The sequence below is a fragment of the Rattus norvegicus genome, chromosome 4 (genome assembly GCF_021556685.1).
Source record: "Rattus norvegicus strain SHRSP/BbbUtx chromosome 4, alternate assembly SHRSP_T2T, whole genome shotgun sequence".
NCBI classification, from domain to species: domain Eukaryota; kingdom Metazoa; phylum Chordata; class Mammalia; order Rodentia; family Muridae; genus Rattus; species Rattus norvegicus.
Window position 1 is genome coordinate 166,753,526 of NC_141537.1, and position 22,480 is coordinate 166,776,005.

Genomic DNA, 22,480 nt, shown 5'->3' on the forward strand with positions numbered 1-22,480 from the left:
TTTTTCATTTATAGGTTTTGTTGTTCTCAGTTTTAAAACTTGAAAAAAAACATTCTTTCATAAATACTAAGAAAGACTTTCTATGTATGAAGTCATGGGATTCAAGGAGATAGAACTTTAGAAATTTTGATGTATATTATCGAATGACATCTAGCTCATTTGCAGACTATAATGATTTTGGAGCTGAAATAAGGTATTTTTTTCTATGAATTTTGCAATTGCATTTGTGATGAGAATTCCTAGAAAGAAAGGGTTTGAGCAAAGACTGCTTCAAACGACAGAGAAGTGGTGACTTGGTGTGGGCCTAGAGACCAATTATCTTAGAAGTTAGCTCTAGTCCTCTAAGTAACCTGTGTCAGAACTAACATTAATAGATTTGATTAATAGAAAAAAACTTCATGAAATTTATGAACATAGCCAACCACTAACTTCCACTAACCTGAAGGCTTAGAATGTCTTCTCCCATCATTCTGCAAAGACCTCTCTGACACCCCAACAATGGATGATGAAAATTTCTTGATTTATGAATTTCTAGGTACTTCAAAACTCCAAAAAACTCGTTATACATTGAATGTGGAGGCATGGTCATTCAAAATGTTTCCAGAATATATTGTCTTTTATTCTTTTTACTGTGAAAGCTGGTTTTTGCATCAATAGGCCTTCGTTTAAAGCTTTCTGTGCGCACATTGCTCCTGAAGTTGCACATTCTAGTGATGCTTCACATGCTGAATATTTTAGACAATTCACAGGGATAGAGGGTAGAAAGGGTTGAGCTCATATAACAGAATAATCATAATAACAACAATAATAATACAAATGCCAGTGATAGTAACAAATCAATATTAGTAACAGAATAAAAAGAAGATGGAAAAGATTATTTGATTTCAATAATCTGTTGCTATGAGCTCACACTTTTCAGAACATGTTCACATCTATCAATAAACTTTAATTTCATTTGATTGTAGATTTTCCACGTTGGTTCTTGTTTTTGATGAAATCAAATTAACCTCTTCTTCAAATAAAGAGACAGTGTTTAATCAAGCCCTGGTAAATGGCAGATGGCTCAAGAGTAGAAGGGGAACTGACAATGCACTGACAAGCATGATGCCTAAAAGAGTACGTCAGAGAGGACCTTTGATTCTCTCCTACATTACTAACTTCTATCTACCCCCCACAGTTCTCCCTCATCTGGGAGGTTTATATCACAATGCCCACAGAAATATCAAGGGTGCTGAGACCTGTTTGTATCTTATCCCTAATGAGAGCGTGTCATCTTTCCCAGAGATGATCACCACATTCACAGGGCACATTTGTATATGCTTTCTGCATATCGTTGCCTCCTTGAACATCATAAAAAGACTGTGGGCAAGAAGTCCATAACTCTTTGGTCATAATCGTTACCATAGCATTAATGGGAGATAAGGGGCCTACCAGTGTGATTGAGGAAGGAGGAGGGTAATTAACAGATACCAAACACACAATGGGTGGTTTTTGTTTGTTATTTGTTTGTTTAGATAGATAACAGCATGTCTATAAATGTAAACTCAAAGAGCAGCAGCTTTTGCTTAGTTTTGTACAATGAGCTCTGAATTGTCTGTAAACTGTTAAGTGGCATAAGATTTAATGATTGCAGAAGAATTGAAAATGATTGACAGTCCAGTTTTGTTTCTTTAACTAAAGTGAAACATAAAACATGAAGCACCAAACAAAACAATGACATGAAAAACTTGAAGATATTATTGTTTTCTTGACATTTGTCTTAAATATTTTGTGTGAAAAATCAAACAAAAAACACACACAGAAACACATATTCACACAAATACATATTTATTTTCCTGGCTACTTTGCTGTAAAAGCATTTACTTATGAAACCTCAAGTGTCCACTCCTTTATGTTGAGGCAGACACAATACTAGTTCCACATTCAAACCTTCCAGTCAGAACCTCAGACCTCACTGACATTGCTCAGCTGCAAGCTGCTCTTCCTATACCAGGCTGAGATGCGGGACACCTGCTGTAGTTAACAGTCCATAGGATAAGGCTGACCACTTGCTTCACTGTGAGAACTGACTGATCCTGGCCAGAGTCCCATTTCTTGGTGACTCTGTTTTTGTTTTTGTTTTTATTAGATATATTTCTTTACTTATATTTCAAATGTTATTCCCTTTCCCGGTTTCCTGTACATAACTCCCAACCCCCTACACCTACCCTATACCGATGTTCCCTGCATCCACCCACCTTACCACCCCTACCCCAGGCATTCCCCTGCACTGGGGGTCCAAACTTGTCAGGACCAAGGGCTTCCCCTTTCACTGGTGACCCAAGAAGTATATTCTCTGCTACATATGCAGTTGGAGTCCTGGGTTAGTCCATGTATGGTCTTTGGGTAGAGCTTTAGTCCCTGGAAGCTCTGGTTGGTTGTCATTGTTGTTCTTAAGGGATTGCAAGCTCCTTCAGCTCTTTCAATCCTTCCTCTAATTCCTGCAAAAGGGGTTCTGTTCTCAGTTTAGTGGTTTACTGCTACATTTACTTCTGTATTGGACCTTTTCTGGATGTGTGTCTCAAGAGAGATCTATATCCAGTCGCATTCAGCATACACTTTTTAGCTTCATCAATCTTATCAAGTTTTGGTGGAAATATATATATATGCCACATGGGCCCCATGTGGGGCAGGCTCTGAATGGCCATTCATTCAGTCGCTACTCTAAACTTTGCTCCCATATCCCCTCCTGTGGATATGTTTTCTCCTTTTACTAAGGAGTAGGAATATCCGCATTTTGGTTATACTTCTTCTTGAGATTCCTGTGGTCTATGGATTACATCTTGGGTAATTCGAGGTTTGGGGCTAATATTCACTTATCAATGAGTGCATACCATGTGTGTTTTTATATGAATGGGTTACCACACTAAGGATGATATTTTCTAGTTCATTCCATTTGCCTATGAATTTCATGAAGTCATGTTTGTTGATAGCTCAGTAGTACTACATTGTGTAGATGTACCATATTTTTGAATACATTCTTCTGTTGAAGGGCATCTGGGTTCTTTCCAGCTTCTGGCTATTATAAATAAGACTGCTATGAACAAAGTGGAACATGTGTCTTTGTTGTATGTTGGAACATCTTTTGGGTAAATGCCCAGGAGAGTTATAGCTGGGTCCTAAGGTAGTGGAATGTCCAATTTACTAAGGAACCTCCAGACTGATTTCCAGAGTGGTTGTACTAGTTTGAAATTCCACCAATAAAGGAGTAGTGTTCCTCTTTCTCCACATCCTTGCCAGCATTTGGTGTCACCTGAAATTATATCTTAGCCATTCTGACTGGTGTGAGGTGCAATCTCAGGATTGTTTTGATGTCCATTTTCCCGATGACTAAGGATGTTGAACATCTCTTTAGATGCTTTTGGATATTAGCTCTCTATCAGATGTAGGATTGTTAAAGATCTTTTCCCAATCTGATAGTTGCTGTTTTGTCCTCACAGTGTCCTTTGTCTTACAGAATTATGAGGTCCCAATTGTTGATTCTTGATCTTAGAGCATAAGCCATTGGTGTTTTTTTTTTCAGAAAATTTTCCCAGTGCCCATGTGTTCAAGACTCTTCCCCCACTTTTTCTTATTTAATTTCAAGAGTATCTGATTTGATGTGGAGGTCCTAGATTCACTTGATCTTATGCTTTGTACATGATGATAATAATGGATGGATATGCATTCTTCTACATGCTGACCTCCAACTCAACCAGCATCATATGTTGGAAATGCCATCTTTCTTTCATTGGATGTGAGTTCATTTCTGGGTCTTCAATTCTGTTCCACTGATCTACCTGCCTGTCTCTGTACCAATACCATACAGTTTATATGACTATTACTCTGTAATACGTCTTAAAGTCAAGGATGGTGATTCCACCAGAAGTTCTTTTATTGTTGAGTATACTTTTTGCTATCTTGTGGGTTTTTTTTGTTATTCCAAATGAATTTGCAAATTGCTCTTTCTATTTCTATAAATAATTGAGTAGGAATTTTGATGGGAATTGCATTGAATCTGTAGATTGCCTTTGGCAAAATGGCCATTTTTTACTGTATTTATCCTGCCAATCCATGGGAGATCTTTCCATCTTCTGAGACCTTCTTCAATTTCTTTATTCACAGATGTGAAGTTCTTGTCATACAGATCTTTATTTCACTTGCTTGGATAAACTAACACCAAGGTATTGTATAATATTTGGGACTATTTTGAAGGGTGTCATTTCCCTAATTTCATTCTAAGCATGTTTAGTAGTTTAGTAGAGGAAGGCTACTGATTTGTTTGAATTAAATTTATAACCCGACACTTTGATAAGTTGTTTATCAGGCCTAGTCATCATTCTCTGGTGGAACTTGTGTGGTCACTTAAGTACACTATCATATCATCTGCAAATAGTGATATTTTTATTTCTTCCCTCCCAATTTCTATCCCTTTGACCTCCTTTTGTTGTGTAATTGCTTTGGCTAGGATTTCGAGAACTATATTGAATAAGTAGGGAGAGAGCGGGCAGCCTTGTCTAGTCCCTGATTTTAGCAGAATTGCTTCAAGTTTCTCTCCCTTAGGTTGATGTTAGCTACTGGTCTGCTGTATATTGGTTTTAGTGTGTTGAGATATGGCCTTGATATCCTTATCTTTCCAGGACTTTTATCATGAAGGAGTGTTGAGTTTTGATAAATGCTTTCTCAGTATCTAATGAAATGATCATATGGTTCTTATCTTGGAGTTTGTGTATATAGTGGATTATGTTTATGGATTTCCATATATTTAGCCATCCCGTCATCCCTGGGATGAAGCCTACTTATCGTGATGGATGATCCATTTGATGTGTTATTGAATTCGGTTTGCAAGAATTTTGTTGAGTATTTTTGCGTCAATATTCATAAGGGAAATTGGTCTGAAGTTCTCTTTCTTTGTTGGGTCTTTGTGTGCTTTTGGTATAACTGGTGTTTCCATTTTTTAAGTTAGAAATTTGACCAGCAAGCAATAGATTAAAGTTCATATGTCTTAAGAAACCCGAAACAGCTCTCTTTTGAGATTTCCCATGCTTGTATCCACCCTGTGCATTTATAATGACAGTTATTTTAACACTCTGCCTTCTCTGCCTACCTGCATAGTACTAGATGGGCTCATGCACTGAGAAGAAATGAGGAAGATGATTCAGGAACATACTAAGCATGATAAAGGGACATAAAGGGACGTGCATATGGTGTATGGTGGATTTATGAGCTCTTCAATGCCCAAGGATACAAGTGCCTCTTGAAGAAGAAAGTTAGGCAACAATATATAAGACCTTTCCTCTTCAGTCTCTCTTTTCTCACTGTGTCATACTGCAGAGCAGAGACTCTCTAATCTAGCTCCACTGCATTTCCTGTGGAGTCTGAAGGCTCAGCAAATCCTCCGTAAAGCACTCTTTAAAGTTTGATTCTTTGTCATAATGTTTGGTCTCACATAGTTCAGGATAGCCCATATTTTCTATGTAGCTGAGACAACCCTGAAACACTTGATCTTCTACCTTCTAACTTGTGAGCTCTGGAAATACACAGTGATCTGCCATATCCAGCCTTCATATCATTTTTCTACTTTTTATTTTGTACTTATTTTTCTTATTTTGATGAGAAGTTGTATCCTAGTTCATATTCCAATAAGCCTATGGATCCTGCTATTAAGACAGGCAAATTTATCTGTGGTTAAACTTATACCTTAGCCCTTTGTAACAAACAGCTCTCTCTTATATTAAGTAAATATATAGGAATGTATTAGCACAATTTTCAAGTAATCTCACCTATCATTCACAGTCCTGTCAACAATATGGAGTGGGCATATTGAAAATGGCTAGTCTTCCGTAGAACCCAGTTTTGATTCCCAGAACTGACATTTAATATCTTGGTGACCTTTAAAGTCTACGAACATTTTTATGGTAAGTTTTCTTTTCAATTCACCACAGATTAGAATCAGGTGATATTTGACCCAGCATTTCTAGCCTTCTATCATGGACTAAGAAAGAGCTGCACTTCAGGAAGATTAAAGGTTTTCCATGCCACACTGGGACTACTAAAAGTCACAGCCTTTTGGGCTGAACAGCCACTGGCTTGTCACCTCCCTAGATGTGACATTGTGGAACTACTCCAAGTATTGAGAGAGTAGCCAGGAAGAGTATTCTATTCTCTGTCATGATTCAGATGTTGTGAATTGTACAGCATGTGCAGAAGTATTAAGTCCTTATATATGTGATCTTTGGGTTACTAATTTTAATACAAATAGCACTCATAAGCCTAGTTAGGTATTGCCAATGTAGTGAGTCATAGCTACACCCATTGATTCTTTGGCAACTCCCTTATCCTAGGTCTCTGTACATACTGGACAATGGAGCATACAAACTTTGAAGGGAATAGTTTATTTAATTTCATATGTTATTCCTGGATGTTGAAGAAATATGGAATAAAAACTTAGGTGAAGGTTCAAAGCAGAAATCACAGAGAAACTCCCTTTGCCCTGGCACCTCTAACTACAGAAGCCGTATCCTCTTTCACTAAGGCTAGACAAGGCACTCCAACTTGGGGAAGAGGATCCAAAGGTAATCAACAGGATAGCAACAGCTTCCACCCCAATTCATAGGGGGCCATATGAATATAAAGTCTTATATCTGTTAAAATATGTAGGAATCCTAGAACCTGCCCTTACATGCTCTTTGGTTGGTGCTTCACTCTCTGTGAGGCTCCATGGGTCCATGTTAGTTAAATATGTGGGTTTATTTTTGGCATCCCAATCCTAACCCCTACTCTTCAAAAAGATGTCCTGAGTCTTGCCTACTATTTGAATGTAGGGACACTACATCAGTTTCCATCAGTTAGTTAATGGTTGAAGACACTCAGGAGTTACTCTACATGCCACAGTGCAGGCATAGCAGAGTATCATTAATCATGTCAAAGTTTGGATTTTCCCAAGGATATTTGAGGCAATCATTGGTTGGCCATTCCCACAATCTCAACTCTATTTTATTAAAGTGTATTTTGCAGGCTGGACAAACATTGAGTGAAAGGTTTTGGGGTAGATTGGTGGTTTTTTCCCTTCAATGGAAGTCTATCTGTCTGCTAGACATGGCCACAATATGGTGAACTCCATATCCCCAGTTGTTAGGAGTGTCAACTAGGGTCATCCCCATAAGCAACCAGATGATTTTCCCATCCCAGGTCACAGGCTCATCTCAGAGATGCCCTCCAACTGAGTCCCTTTCTCTCTCTCAATCCTTTTCTACACTCCCTCACCACACCACACCCTCATCTCCACTAGCCTCCTCACCACACTCACATCTATTTTTCTCTCTTCATCCAACTCTTATGTATAATTAATTTCCCATTCTTAGTAAAATACAATCATCTTCACTTGATTCCTTCTTGTGACTTAGTTTTTTGAATCTTTGGATTGTGGTATGGGTTTCATATACTTTCTGGTAAATGCTCACTTATAACTGAGTGCATACTATGTGTGTTTTCGGTTTCTGAGGTTCTTCATTTAGGATAATATTTTCTAGTTCCATTAATTTACTACAAATTACATGACATTATTTTAAATAGCTGAATAGCATTCTATTGTTTGGATACACCACAATTTCTTAATACATTCTTCAGCTGAGGAGTTTCTAAGAAGTTTCACATTTCTGGCTGTTATGAATGAAGTTGCTTTGAACATAGTTAAACAGGATGTGATCGTGATGTGGTAAAGCATCTTTTAAGTATGGACCCATGGTCCCATGAATGATATAACTGAATCATTAATTAGAACGTTTTTCAATTTCCTGAGAAATTGTCCAATTTATTTCCAGTACAGTTGTACATTTATTCCTGCCACCACTGGGCAAGTAGTCCTCATGCTCCACATCCTCACTAGCATGTGCTCTCCCTTACGATTTTTATCTTGGCAATTCTGATGGGTATAAAATCTTTTCATCGATGAAAAAGATGCTGAACATTTAAGTGTTTCTCAGCCATTTCAGATTCCTTTGTTTTGAATTCTCTGTTTATATCTGTACTCCAATTTTAATTGGGTTATATGGTTAATGTGTGTGCAACTTCTCAATCCTTTATATATTTTGAATATTAATCCTCTGTTAGATGTAGGGTGGGTTAAGAGCTTTTCCTAATCTGTAGGCTATTGTTTTGTCCTATTGACAGTGTACTTTTCATTACACAGCTTTTCAGTACCATAAGCTCCAATTTATTAGTTGTAAATTAATAAATTAATAGAATAATTGCCTGATATATGGATGCTCTCTTCAGGAAGTTGCCCATTTTACCAATGATTTGAAGGCTATTTACAACTTTCTCTTCTTTTAAATTTTTTGTTTGTGGTTTTAGGTTGATCCAATAGAACTTGAGTTTTGTGTCGAGTGATAAATGACGGTCTATTTGATTTCTTCTACATGCAGACATCCAGTTAAAGCAACATCAATTGTTGAAAATACTCCCAAATTTAATTGTATAATTCTCTTTCTTTGTCAAAAAATCAAGTAGCTATTGGTGCGTGGGCTTATTTCTGTTTCTTAGATTTGATTCTTTTAATCAGACTATGTGTTTCTATATTAATACTGTGCATATTTTATTTCTTTTTTTCATCTTTATTAACTTGAGTATTTCTTATTTACATTTTGATTGTTATTCCCCTTCCCGGTTTCACGGCCAATATCCTCTTCTCCTCCCCTTCTGGATGTGTGTTCCCCTCCCCATCCTTCTCCCATTACCACCCTCCCCCATCAATCACGTTCACTGGGGGTTCAGTATTGGCAGGACCAAGGGCTTCCGCTTCCACTGGTGCTCTGATTACGCTATTCATTTCTACTTACACGTTTGGCGCCCAGGGTCAGCCCATGTATAGACTTTGGGTAGTGGCTTAGTCCCTGGAAGCTCTGGTTGCTTGACATTGTTGTTCATATGGGGTCTCAAGCCCTCCAAGCTCTTCCAATCCTTTCTCTGATTCCTTCAAAGAGGGTTCCGTTCTCACTTCAGAGGATTGCTGCTGGCATTCACCTATGTATTTGCTGTATTCTGGCTGTGTCTCTCAGGAAAGATCTGCATTTGGTTCCTGTTGGCCTGCACTTTTTTGCTTCATCCATTTTATCTAGTTTGGTGGCTGTATATGTATGGGCCACATGTGGGGCAGGCTCTGAGTGGGTGTTCCTTCTGTGTCTGTTTTAATCTTTGCTTCTCTATTCCCTGCCAAGGGTATTCTTGTTCCCCTTTTAAATAAGAAGTGAAGCATTCATATTTTGATCATCTGTCTTGAGTTTCATGTGTTCTGTGCATCTAGGACAATTCAAGCATTTGGGCTAATAGCGACTTATCAATGAGTGCATACCGTGTGTGTTTTTCTGTGATTGGGTTACCTCACTCAGGATGATATTTTCCAGATCCATCCATTTGCCTATGAATTTCATAAAGTCATTGTTTTTGACAGCTGAGTAATATTCCATTGTGAAGATGTACCACATTTTCTGTATCCATTCCTCTGCTGAAGGGAATCTGGGTTCTTATGAACATAGTGGAGCACGTGTCTTTGTTATATGTTGGGGCATCTTTTGGGTATACGCCCAAGAGAGGTATAACTGGGTCTTCAGGTAGTTCAATGTCCAATTTTCTGAGGAACCTCCAGACTGATTTCCAGAATGGTTGTACTGTCTGAAATCCCACCAACAAAGGAGGATTATTCCTCTTTCTCCACATCCTCACCAGCATTTGCTGTTACCTGAGTTTTTGATCTTAGCCATTCTCACTGGTGTGAGGTGAAATCTCAGGGTTGTTTTGATTTGCATTTCCCTTATGAATAAAGATGTTGAACATTTCTTTAGGTGTTTCTCAGCCATTCCTCATTCCTCATTCCTCATCTGTGAATTCTCTGTTTAACTCTAAAGATAATTTATTAATAGGGTTATCGGTCTCCCTGCAGTCTAACTTCTTCAGTTCATTGTATATTTTGGATATAAGCCCTCTATCTGTTGTAGGATTGGTAAAGATCTTTTCCCAATCTGTAGACTGCTGTTTTGTCCTAACCCCAATGTCCTTTGCCTTACATAAGCTTTGCAGTTTTATGAGATCCCATTTGTCGATTATTGATCTTAGAGCATAAGCCAATAGTGTTTCGTTAAGGAAATCTTCTCCAGTGTGCATGTGTTCGAGATACTTCCCCACTTTTTCTTTTATTAGGTTGAGTATATCTGGTTTGATGTGAAGGTCCTTGATCCACTTGGACATAAGTTTGTACAGGGTGACAGCATGGATCGATCTGCATTTTTCTACATGCTGACCTCCAGTTGAACCAGCACCATTTGCTGAAAATGCTATCTATTTTCCATTTGATGGTTTTGGCTCCTTTGTCAAAAATCAAGTGGCCATAGCTGTGTGTGTTAATTTCTTGGTCTTGGACCCTGGACTCTGACCTCATAGGTAGCAATGAATATCCTAGTAAGATCACCAGTGGAAGGGGAAGCCCTTGGTCCTGCTAAGACTGAACCCCCAGTGAACATGATTGAGGGGGGAGGGCGACAATGGGGTGAGGATGGGGAGGGGAACACCCATACAAAAGGGGAGGGAGAGTGGTTAGGGGGATGTTGGCCCGGAACCCGGGAAAGGGAATAACACTCGAAATGTAAATAAGTAATAGTTAATTTAATGAAAAAATTAATAAAAAATGGTTTATCTGTTTCTGATTTTACTTCAGTACCTGGTATCTGTCTAGGAAATTGTCCATTTCCTGCAGATTTTCAAGTTTTGTTGAATATAGGCTTTTGTAGTAGGATCTGATGATTTTGAATTTCCACTGATTCTATAGTTATATCTCTCTTTCCCTTTCTGATTTTGTTAATTTGGACACACACTCTGTGTCCTCTCATTAGTCTGGTTAAGGGTTTATCTATCTTGTTGATTTTCTCAGAGAACCAACTGGTTCTGTTGATTCTTTCTATGGTTCTTTTTGTTTCTACTTGGTTGATTTCAGCTCTGAGTTTGATTATTTCCTGCCTTCTACTCCTCCTGGGTGTATTTGCTTTTTTTATTCTAGAACTTTTAGGTGTGCTGTCAAGCTGCTGATATATGTTCTCTCCTGTTTCTTTCTGCAGGCACTCAGAGATATGAGTTTTCCCCTTAGCATGGCTTTCATTCTGTCCCATAAGTTTGGGTATGTTGTACCTTCATCTTCATTAAATTCTAAGAAGTCTTTAATTTCTTTCTTATTTCGTCTTTGACCATGTTATCATTGAGTAGAGCATTGTTCAACTTCCATGTATATGTGGGCAGTCTTCCCTTATTGTTGTTGAAGACCAGCTTTAGCCCCTAGAGGTCTGATAGGACGCATGGGATTATTTCTATCTTCCTGTATCTATTGAGGCCTGTTTTATGACCAATTATATGGTCAATTTTGGAGAAAGTATCCTGAACTCGTGAGAAGAAAGTGTATCCTTTTGTTTTACGATAGAAAGGTATAAAATATCTGTTAAGTCCCTTTGGTTCATGACTTCTCTTAATCTGTCTATGTCTCTGTTTAATTTCTGTTTCCATGATCTCCTCATTGATGAGAGTGGGGTGTTTAAAGCTCTTACTATTATTGTGTGAGGTGAAATTTGTGCTTTGAGCTTTAGTAAGGTTTCTTAAATGTATGTAAGTGCCCTTGTATTTGGAGCATAGGTATTTAGGATTGAGAGTTCATCTTGGTTGATTTTTCCTTTGATGAATATGACATGCCATTCCTTACCTTTTTTGATGACTTTTAGTTGAAAATTGATTTTATTCGATATTAAAATGGCTACTCCAGCTTGCTTCTTCAGACCATTTGCTTGGAAAGTTGTTTTCCATCCTTTCACTCTGAGGTAGTGTCTGTCTTTGTCTCTGAGGTGTATTTCCTGTAGGCAGCAGAATGCAGGGTGCTCATTACGTATCCAGTTTTTTAATCTATGTCTTTTTATTGGGGAGTTGAGTCCATTGATGTTTACAGATATTAAGGAATAGTGATTGTTACTTCTGTTATATTCATATTTGGATGTGAGATTATGTTTGTGTGCTTTTCTTCTCTTTGTCTTGTTACCAAGACATTTAGTTTCTTGCTTTCTCTAGTGTGTAGCTTGTCTTCTTATGTTGGGCTTTGCCATTTTTATCCTTTGTAGGGCTGGAATAGTAGAAAGATAATGTGTAAATTTGGTTTTGTAGTGGAATATCTTGTTTTCTCCATCTACGTTAATTGAGAGTTTTGCAGGATACAGTAACCTGGGCTGGCATTTGTGTTCTCTTAGGGTCTGTATGACATCTGTCCAGGATCTTCAGGCTTCCACAGTCTCTGGTGTGAAGTCCGGTGTAATTCTGATAGGTCTGCCTTTATATGTTACTTGACATTTTCCATTACTGCTTTTAATATTGTTTCTTTATTTTGTGCATTTGGTGTTTTGACTATTATGTGACAGGAGGAGTTTCTTTTCTGGTCCAATCTATTTGGAGTTCTATAGTCTTCTTGCATGTTTATGGGTAACAATTTCTTTTTTTTCTTTTTTATTTACTTGAGTATTTCTTATTTACATTTCAAATGTTATACCCTTTCCCGGTTTCCGGGCCAACATCCCCCTAACCACTCCCCCTCCCCTTCTTTATGGGTGTTCCCCTCTCCACTCTCCCCCCATTGCCGCCCTCCCCCCAACAATCACGTTCACTGAAGGTTCAGTCTTAGCAGGACCCAGGGCTTCCCCTTACACTGGTTATCTTACTAGGATATTCAGTGCTACCTATGAGGTCAGAGTCCAGGGTCAGTCCATGTATACTCTTTAGGTAGTGGCTTAGTCCCTGGAAGCTCTGGTTGCATGGCATTGTTGTTCATATGCGGTCTCCAGCCCTTTCAAGCTTTCCAGTTCTTTCTTTGATTCCTTCAACGGGGGTCCTATTCTCAGTTCAGTGGTATGCTGCTGGCATTCGCCTATGTATTTGCTGTATTCTGGCTGTGTCTCTCAGGAGAGATCTACATCTGGCTCCTGTCTTCCTGAACTTCTTTGCTGCATCCATCTTGTCTAATTGGGTGGCTGTATATGTATGGGCCACATGTGGGGCAGGCTCTGAATGGGAGTTCCTTCTGTGTCTGTTTTAATCTTTGCCTCTCTATTCCCTGCCAAGGGTATTCTTGTTCCTCTTTTAAAGAAGGAGTGAAGCATTCATATTTTGATCATCTGTCTTGAGTTTCATGTGTTCTGTACATCGAGGGCAATTCAAGCATTTGGGCTAATAGCCACTTATCCATGAGTGCATACCATGTGTGTTTTTCTGTGATTGGGTTACCTCACTCAGGATGATATTTTCCAGTTCCAACCATTTGCCTACGAATTTCATAAAGTCGTTGTTTTTGATATCTGAGTAATATTCCATTGTGTAGATGTACCACATTTTCTGTATCCATTCCTCTGTTGAAGGGCATCTGGGTTCTTTCCAGCTTCTGGCTATTATAAATAAGGCTGCTATGAAAATAGTGGAGCACATGTCTTTTTTATATGTTGGGGCATCTTTTGGGTATATGCCCAAAAGAGGTATAGCTGGATCCTCAGGCAGTTCAATGTCCAATTTTCTGAGGAACCTCCAGATTGATTTCCAGAATGGTTTTACCAGTTTGCAATCCCACCAACAATGGAGGAGTGTTCGTCTTTCTCCACATCCTCACCAGCATTTGCTGTCACCTGAGTTTTTGATCTTAGCCATTCTCACTGGTGTGAGGTGAAATCTCAGGGTTGTTTTGATTTGCATTTCCCTTATGACTAAAGATGTTGAACATTTCTTTAGGTTTTTCTCAGCCATTCCTCATTCCTCAGCTGTGAATTCTTTGTTTAGTTCTGAACCCCATATTTTAATAGGGTTATTTGTCTCCCTGCTGTCTAACTTCTTGAGTTCTTTGTATATTTTGGATATAAGGCCTCTATCTGTTGTAGGATTGGTAAAGATCTTTTCCCAATCTGTTGGTTGCCATTTTGTCCTAACCACAGTGTCCTTTGCCTTACAGAAGCTTTGCAGTTTTATGAGATCCCATTTGTCGATTCTATGTCTTAGAGAATAAGCCATTGGTGTTTTGTTCAGGAAATTTTTTTTCCAGTGGGCATCAATTTCTTTATGTTAGGGATGATTTCTTCTTTATTTTGTTGACGATATTTACTGGTCCTTTGAGCTGGGAGTCTTCACTCTCTTCTATACCTATTATCCTTAGGTTTGATCTTCTCATTGAGTCCTGGATTTCCTGTATGTTTTGGACCAGTAGCTTTATCTGTTTTACCTTGTCTTTGACAGTTGTTTCGAGGATTTCTGTGGAATCTTCTGCTCCTAAGATTCTCCCTTCTATCTCTTGTATTCTCTTAGTGATGCTTGTATCTACGGCTCCTTGTCTTTTCCTTTTGTTTTCTTTATCTAGGGTTGTCTCACTTTGTACTTTCTTTATTGCTTCTATTTCTATTTTTAATTCCTTCACATGTTTGATTGTGTTTTCCTGGAATTCTTTCACGGATTTTGTGATTCCTCTCTATAGGCTTCTATTTGTTTATTTATGTTTTCCTACATTTCTCTAAGGGAGTTCTTCGTGTCTTTCTTGAAGTCCTCCATCATCATGATCAAATTTGATTTTAAATCTAGATCTGGCTTTTGTGGTGTGTTTGGATATTCTGTGTTTGCTTTGGTGGGAGAATTGTGCTCCGATGATGCCATGTAGTCTTTGTGTTGCTTGGGTTTCTGTGCTTGCCTCTCGCCATCAGGCTTTCTTTGGTTTTACTTTTTTCAGCTATTTCTGACAGTGGCTAGATCGTCCTATAGGCCTGTGTGTAAGGAGTGCTGTAGACCTGTTTTCCTGTTTTCTTTCAGCCAGTTATGGGAACAGAGTTTTCTGCTTTGGGGCTTGTAGTCTTTCCTGCCTACTGGTCTTCAGCTGTTCCTGTGGGCTTCTGTTCTGAGTCCACCAGGCAGGTCATTTGTTGCATCAAAGTTGTTCTTACCTGTGGTCCTGCGGCTGATGTGGCTCCTGGGTGTGTGCTTTTGAGCTCTCCATGAGGGCAGCAACCAGGAGGGCCTGCACCACCTTTTCTCTGGGTCCCCCGTGCACCAGGGTCCCAGATGGCATTAGGTGTTTTCCTCTGGAGTCAGAAATGTGGGCAGCGTGTAATCTCTTCTGGCTTCCCAGGCATGGCTGCCCCTCTGAAGTTTTAGCTCTCCCTCCCACTAATTTGGATATAGGGCACTTTTGATCGGTTCCCTTCATATCTAGGTGGTGTCTGTCCTCCAGAGGACCTCAGTCTGTAACCAGGAATCCCACTCCATTAGAAGCATCCCTTGCCTCAAATTGTGAAGGTTGGCCTTGCTTAAGCATGCCAGGAGCCCAGCCCCAGTGCACTTCCACTGAGGTTCCCATCTGAATCCTCTGGAGGAACTGTTTCCATTTGAGATATACCAGAGATTCTGGCCAGGACTAGCTGCTTCTCAGAACCAAATTCCATAACACCTGGCCAAGAGATCCAGGGTGCTGCAAGGAGCCCCTGGAGGTGGGCAGCAAGCCGGGGGCATGGCAAGGATCAGCAAGGCCTCGACTGACCACTGGTGAAGGTCCAAGTCCACACCTTTGAGGACAGGCTTCTGCTTGTCCCTGCTCCAGTATGATACTGCTGAAATTGCAGGGCTCCCAAAGATGCCCTGCCACCACCTGGGAAATTCCTCCTTCCCATGTCCTTGGTAGGTGGGAGAGCCCTGGTGGACGGGGGACCCTGACTGATAAGGGTTGTCGCAAACCTTGAGGCTACTGAGGGGTGTGCGTGGACCAAAAATAAACGCGGGTGCGTGCACTAACATGCATGTGAACGGGTGCGTGCACATGCGTGCAACACAGACACACACACACACACACACACACACACACACACACACACACCGCATATTTTATTTCTATTGCTGTCATGAAGCTTGGAGTCAGGTAGATAATAATTACATTTTTTTCTTTGCAGAATTATTTTAGCTCTCTTGTACTTTATGGGGTTTCCTGTTTTTCTATATTGAGAAAAGTTGAGAATTACTCTTTCCTGATCTGTAAAGAATTGTGTTGGAATTTTAATGGGAAATGAGTTTAATTTTAGATTGCTTTACGTAAGATAGCCATTGTCACTATGCTAATTCTAGCCATCCATGGGCAGCACATATTATAACTTTTAAAAGTTAAAGATATATTTTTATAGAATTCCAATAATTTAACATTACAAATGGTTTTTCAGAAATGCAATATTTTTGATTGTGGCTAATGTTTGATTAAAAAATTATGGTACATAACTTCTTAACTGAGGAAGAAAAATACATGACCTAGAAAATTATCTCTACATAAACCCAAAAGTAGTTATGTCAATCCATTTTCTGTAGTAATATTTGTCTTCAGAAATGCACCCAGGAGCTTCTAGACCCAAAGGACCCAGGCATTCACACTTCTCTGCACAGCAAATAATAAGACAACCAGGAGTCTACATTGTGAGACAACAGAAGGCACAACCAACAAATATGGAATAAGTACATTTAAGCTGAATGAACAGTCCAGAAAATGATATTCCACTGACAACATAGAGGTAAGTATTACTCAAGAGTTTTCTGCATACCCTGTGCTACTTAATATGGAGAGGGGTCTACAAATGGTTTCTTCAAGGCACATGATTCCTATGAGTGTTCTTGAACCCTTCTATTCTCTCTCCTTGAGGGAAGCTAATGTGAAAGATGTCAAGAGAGTCTTCTGTGGGTGATCCCAGCTTTTCTTGTTCAAGTTATGGCAATAGTCAAGCCCAAAGCAGAACTAATAGCTACACATCTGGCTTCCCAATGGAGCTTCGATGTACACCTACAATCTTGGCAAACAGAAAGCCTTGAAGGTGGATCAACAAGTCAAATCCATTTTCTTCTGTAGAGTGAGTTTGAGAGTAGCCTGGCCTATGGAATCCTGACCTCTCAAAACAAACAAGCCAAATGTAAGCCCTATACAGTCAGCAAATAAGCACTGTTTTTTTATGATCTACAAAGTGTATTCTCTTCATTACAACACCCCTAAGAAACTAACACACATTTTAAAAATAGCAGAAGTCTAACAACCTAACATAAGACACAAATACATTAAGGGGCAAATTTGCCCAAATTAACAGATAGAATATCTAAATTGCATTAAGTCTATTAAATAAAATATTAAACAGTAAATAATTTTCCCCAAAGCCATCTTCAAGCCACATCATTACAAGGTGTGTAAAATTTAAGAAAGTGAAAAAAAAATTCTTCCAAAATCTATACTTTCAAAAGTACAAAAATGCCTTCTAAAAATTCCCAATATGCATTAAAGACTAATATTTTCCCCATGTCATGAACACAAAAAGGTGGGGAACGCATGCACCTATTATTAATCAAAGTTTCTAGGAGTTAGAGGCAGGGAGGTTTCTGTGATCTTGATATCAATATGTTTAACATAGTGAATTCCAGGCCAGGGAAGGCTATATGAGAAGACCTTGCCTCAAGAAAACAAACAAATTAAACAATTTAACCCTTAAATGGTGATAGGAGACGGGAAAGGAAAAAAAATTCAGAGCAATGTGATTTAAATATAAATACATGCATAGTTGATATACATTACCCAAAGAGATAGAGAGAGGGAACAACTATCACAACACACTTTTAGGGATGGCATGTAGATGGCATGAGGTTACAGCTTCTTTGACTGTTTGCGTAGAGTGTGTACAAGACTGACCCTAGTCATTGACCCTAATTCATGGATTGGAGCTGTTGATGAGGCTGTAGAAGAAATCCTGCAAATTAAGGTACTGTCTCTCTGCAGCATCTGAAGGAAAGAAAGTCACTGTATTTAGTGATGTGGCCCCTTCTGAGTTATTCTGACACCAGTGGATCATCCATATCATGTACCTTTGAGTGACTAAGGTTAAATCCAGCAGGTAACAAAAAACAAAACAAAACCACAAAAAAGGATATAAAGAGGGATGAGAACTTCACAGGAAATGGAATGATGGGGTAAGCAGGGATCAGAGTCAGGCAGAAAAGTGTAACCACAATAGATTGAATAGATATCAGAAACTTTCAAAGACAAAATTCCTTTCATATAAACACATATTTTAAGAAGATAAGGTTATGTAAAAGAGATAAGTATAATAAGAACAAGTGTTATGTCTCCACATGAAGAAGCTTATTTAACATTCACACAAGACTGAATGCAATTGTGTATGGATACAGACATAAATATTAAAAAGTATGTTCATGGGGTTGGGGATTTAGCTCAGTGGTAGAGCGCTTGCCTAGCAAGTGCAAGGCCTTGGGTTCAGTCCCCAGCTCCGAAAAAAAGAAAAAAAAAAGGAAAGAAAAGTATGTTCATGCAATTTCAATTTATCAAAAAATAATATCCAGTTCCCCACTTGAGAACATCATATGTCAATCCGTGGGTTTTGACCAGATTAACAATAGCAGACATGAACACTCTTCTGTGTAATAGGTCTCATGACAACCATAAAGGCTGTTTTCCTTCCACAAATGTCATATTATTATTGCACAAGGTGGTACATTGTGAGGAGCTGTCCGAGGAGCTGTCCTCACAGAGATGTGAGGAGCTGTCCGAGGAGCTGTCCTCACATATGTGAGGAGCTGTCCTCACGAACTCCATTACAAGATGGCACCGGCATCCAGCAGAACGCACCTAGTAAAAAGGGCAATACGCAGGCGCCTGGTAACTTCCCTACTCAAAGGGACACGTACGTTTTGGTACGTCATCTGGCATAATTGGCAGCGACCAGTCAGAGAGTGACACGTCCTAGGCGAGGATAGTTTCCTATATAAGGGACGGTTATTCCTCACTCTCCGTCTCCGCATTGTAAGCTTATGCTCTCCCTCTCAAGATGCATTAGAGCTTTTCTGTAGTAGGATCCTGTGTGTGCCGCGTCGTTCCTGCTGGCGAGACGTAGCGTGGGACATCTGGTGCCGAAAACCCGGGAAAGACCTCACCATCGTCAGCACCTTCGGAGATCCCTTGGCGACAAGGAGGATTCAGAACTGCAGGTAGATACGTTCGGAGAGGCAGCCCTCTCTTGGACTTTGGTCTGGGGTTGTCACCGCCTTGGGAAGGATTTGTTGAGGCTATAGTATTTGTCCTGGGAGCCACCCTACCCTTTATGTTCTGTTTTCACCATTTTCGCTGTTAAAAGGACGATCACAGCAGCTGAAGGCGCGTCTCAGTCTCTCGTATATAAGTGAGCTTCGCGCAGCTCCCTTTTACCTTCGATTTTGACTGTTGAGGAGCAAGGACGCGATAAGGCCGACGTAGATAAGCGGCACCGTCCGGGGAGGCACGTGTAAGACTCCCGTACATAAGAGAGCAGCGTGTCCGTCTCTACCCTTTCACCTCACGCCTTGTCAGACGGACGTAGATAAGCCGCCGGCGTTCCTGGCCCATCATGGGATCCTCACAGTCTGTGGTCACGGCCTTGGAAACAGTGTTAAAGCAGAGGAACATCAAAACCGGAGGAGGAACACTTAAAAACTTTGTGAAGGAGGTGGAGAGGGTGGCGCCTTGGTTTGCCTGTTCAGGCTCGTTTACGATTGCCTCATGGAACAAACTTGGAAAAGACCTTGACAGAAAATTGGCGGAAGAGGATCTGCGCCTAGGGACCAAAGCTATATGGAAGCTGGTTAAGAATTGGTTAAAGGATGAAACGTGTAAGGCAGCAGTAGTAGAAGGACAGGCCACTCTCGAGGTAGTCCGGGAAAGTCTGTCAGAAACCGAACGTAGTGAGAGGTTGGGCGCGCGCAAGAAAAAGGACGTCCTAAGAAAGAAAAAGTGTCCTCCCGGTAAGTCCGCAGACAAGGGAGCGTTGAAATTTTCAGATTCCAGCACTTCCTCCTCTACACATAAACCAGGAGGGGGAGCCAGCCTATACCCTGTGAAAGATCTAGAAGCGCTGAACCTCGACAGTTCTGAAAGCTCTGAAAATAAAACCTTAGACTTAGAGGAGGAGGCCGAGCTAGTGCTGTTAGTATTCTTGAAACCGCTGGTATAATTAAAACCACTAGTAAGGTGGCAGATATTTTCCGAAAAATCCAAATTATACATTACTCATATATGGGCCCATTCTGGACTCCCTGGCCCAATGAGTTCAGAGAATGATTTGGCTGACAAAGCCACAAAAATGATAGCTGTGGTCCTGGCCTCTCCTTTAGAGGCCGCTAAAGCCTTTCATGGCAATTTCCATGTCACCTCAGAAACTTTACTCCGCCGCTTCTCTATAACTAGAAAAGAGGCACGTGATATAGTCACCCAATGCCAACAGTGCTGCCAGTTCCTCCCAGTTCCTCACATCGGGGTCAACCCGAGAGGAATACAGCCATTGCAAATCTGGCAAATGGATGTTACTCATAATTCTACTTTTGGAAAATTACAGTATGTGCATGTACAACCCAAACTATCAATGATTTATCGGCCACCATCTCTGTGGCTCGGGACAGACAGGCCTCGGCCAATACTCAGATATAGGGAGGCCTTATGCTTGTCAACCAACGTATAGATCTGGTCTGAGAGCAATTAGACATTCTATGGCAACTGGCCCAGCTTGGCTGTGAGCAAAAACTCCCAGGCCTTTGTGTCACCTCCATATAATATGACAAATTTACCCGAGCTGCTAATCTGTCTAAGAGTCTTTCACAGCATCTGTTACAGAATTGGACCTCGAAGTTTGAACAGACACTTCAGGAGCTGAGAGCGACCATCATTCAAGTAAATTCTACCCGACTGGACCTGTCTTTGACGGAGGGAGTGTCGTCCTGGATCACCTCAGCAGTCTCTTATTTCAAGGAATGGGTGGGAGTGGGACTTTTTGGAGTGATCCTCTGCTGTGGATTAGTGTTACTCCTCTGGTTGCTTTGCAAATTGAGATCTCAAACAAGAAAGGACAAAGTAGTGATCGCCCAGGCGCTTGTAGCCCTTGAACAAGGAGCGTCAGCCGATATCTGGTTGACCATGCTCAAGCAACAGGTCGCCAGCTGGACAGCTCTTGCACTCCTAGAACCTCGGTTCATTGCACAGGATTAGAGTGTCCGGCTTGAGCAGCCCATGAGGGGTGACGAGCTTAGCATCGCACAGGGAAGTTCTACCAAATACGCTCCCTGGAAGGCATGTCATATCACATGAGGGTTTCTGCCCCAGTTTTCCCTCCCTCGAAAAATGGCAGTGCGACGGGTCGGGAGTGCCCTGGGTCCCAACAACAGCCTAAGAGTATCTCTCTTGTACAGGTTTGCCAACTTTGTACGAGGATATGACCTCTGTCTTCACCCTCCTATATCTGGGTGTCCTGTTTGCTTAAAAAAAAACAGAAAAGGGGGAGATGTGAGGAGCTGTCCGAGGAGCTGTCCTCACAGAGATGTGAGGAGCTGTCCGAGGAGCTGTCCTCACATATGTGAGGAGCTGTCCTCACGAACTCCATTACAAGATGGCACCGGCATCTGGCAGAACGCACCTAGTAAAAAGGGCAATACGCAGGCGCCTGGTAACTTCCCTACTCAAAGGGACACGTACGTTTTGGTACGTCATCTGGCATAATTGGCAGCGACCAGTCAGAGAGTGACACGTCCTAGGCGAGGATAGTTTCCTATATAAGGGACGGTTATTCCTCACTCTCCGTCTCCGCATTGTAAGCTTATGCTCTCCCTCTCAAGACGCATTAAAGCTTTTCTGTAGTAGGATCCTGTGTGTGCCGCGTCGTTCCTGCTGGCGAGACGTAGCGCGGGACAGTACATCTTGGCCGGAATGCTGAATAGCTAGCCTTCATGGTACATAGTTCCATTAGAATGTTTGTAAATTTCTTCTTCCTTAGTCTATATATCGACTTCTGTCTCTTTGTACACAAGGAACAACAAAAAAGCTTCTAAATTAAAGGTGTGTTCCAAATTGATTTCTCTATATGCTGTAACCCACGTGTTCAGTGATAGAGTCTTATAATACTGTTCTGGTGAGAAACCAAAGGCAAAAGCAATATCTTATGTTGCTTTGGGGGCCTCTGGAAAGTTTCTGACCAAAACCTGTCCCTTAGACTTTTCTTTGATTGCTTGTGACTGTCATTGTCTGGAACTGTCATAATCAATCATCAAAAAAGAACCTCTATTCACCTATAACTGTCAGTACTCAGCACAAGTTTCATTCTGTCAATACTGTCTTGTGTAGGCTAAAGTTTCCTGGGACATTATAGCCCTATTTGGAAACTATTGACTATTGATGAATGCAAGGAGGAGGGGTTCATTATTTTCATTTGAGTCCCTACCAGTAACCACAGCAGCTTCAATGGATAAAACTTTTCCACCTACACTCTGCATGGATGCAGGAATTGACCTAACTGGAGCACTTAACAAATTAAGACAGTCATATAGATGGATATAGAAAAGCTATGATCAGATGGTCTGGGCTCTT

The 22,480-nt window shown here is 40.5% G+C and overlaps 1 protein-coding gene across 4 annotated transcripts in view; it reads left to right on the forward strand.

Moving 5' to 3' along the window:
* LOC134486850 (uncharacterized) overlaps positions 1-21,759 on the forward strand; it is a 216,729-nt gene extending 194,970 nt beyond the window's left edge. For 2 of the 4 annotated variants that reach the window (XM_087659603.1, XM_087659604.1), the window contains 2 exons: positions 16,489-16,613; positions 18,946-21,759. In XM_087659603.1, coding sequence (XP_087515729.1) covers positions 19,479-20,081 — 603 coding nt within the window. In that variant the 5' untranslated portion in view covers positions 16,489-16,613; positions 18,946-19,478 and the 3' untranslated portion in view covers positions 20,082-21,759. The remainder of the gene's footprint in view (positions 1-16,488; positions 16,614-18,945) is intronic. The other 2 variants (XM_087659605.1, XM_087659606.1) reach the window with 1 other exon arrangement.
* The last annotated feature ends 721 nt before the right edge of the window (positions 21,760-22,480 follow it).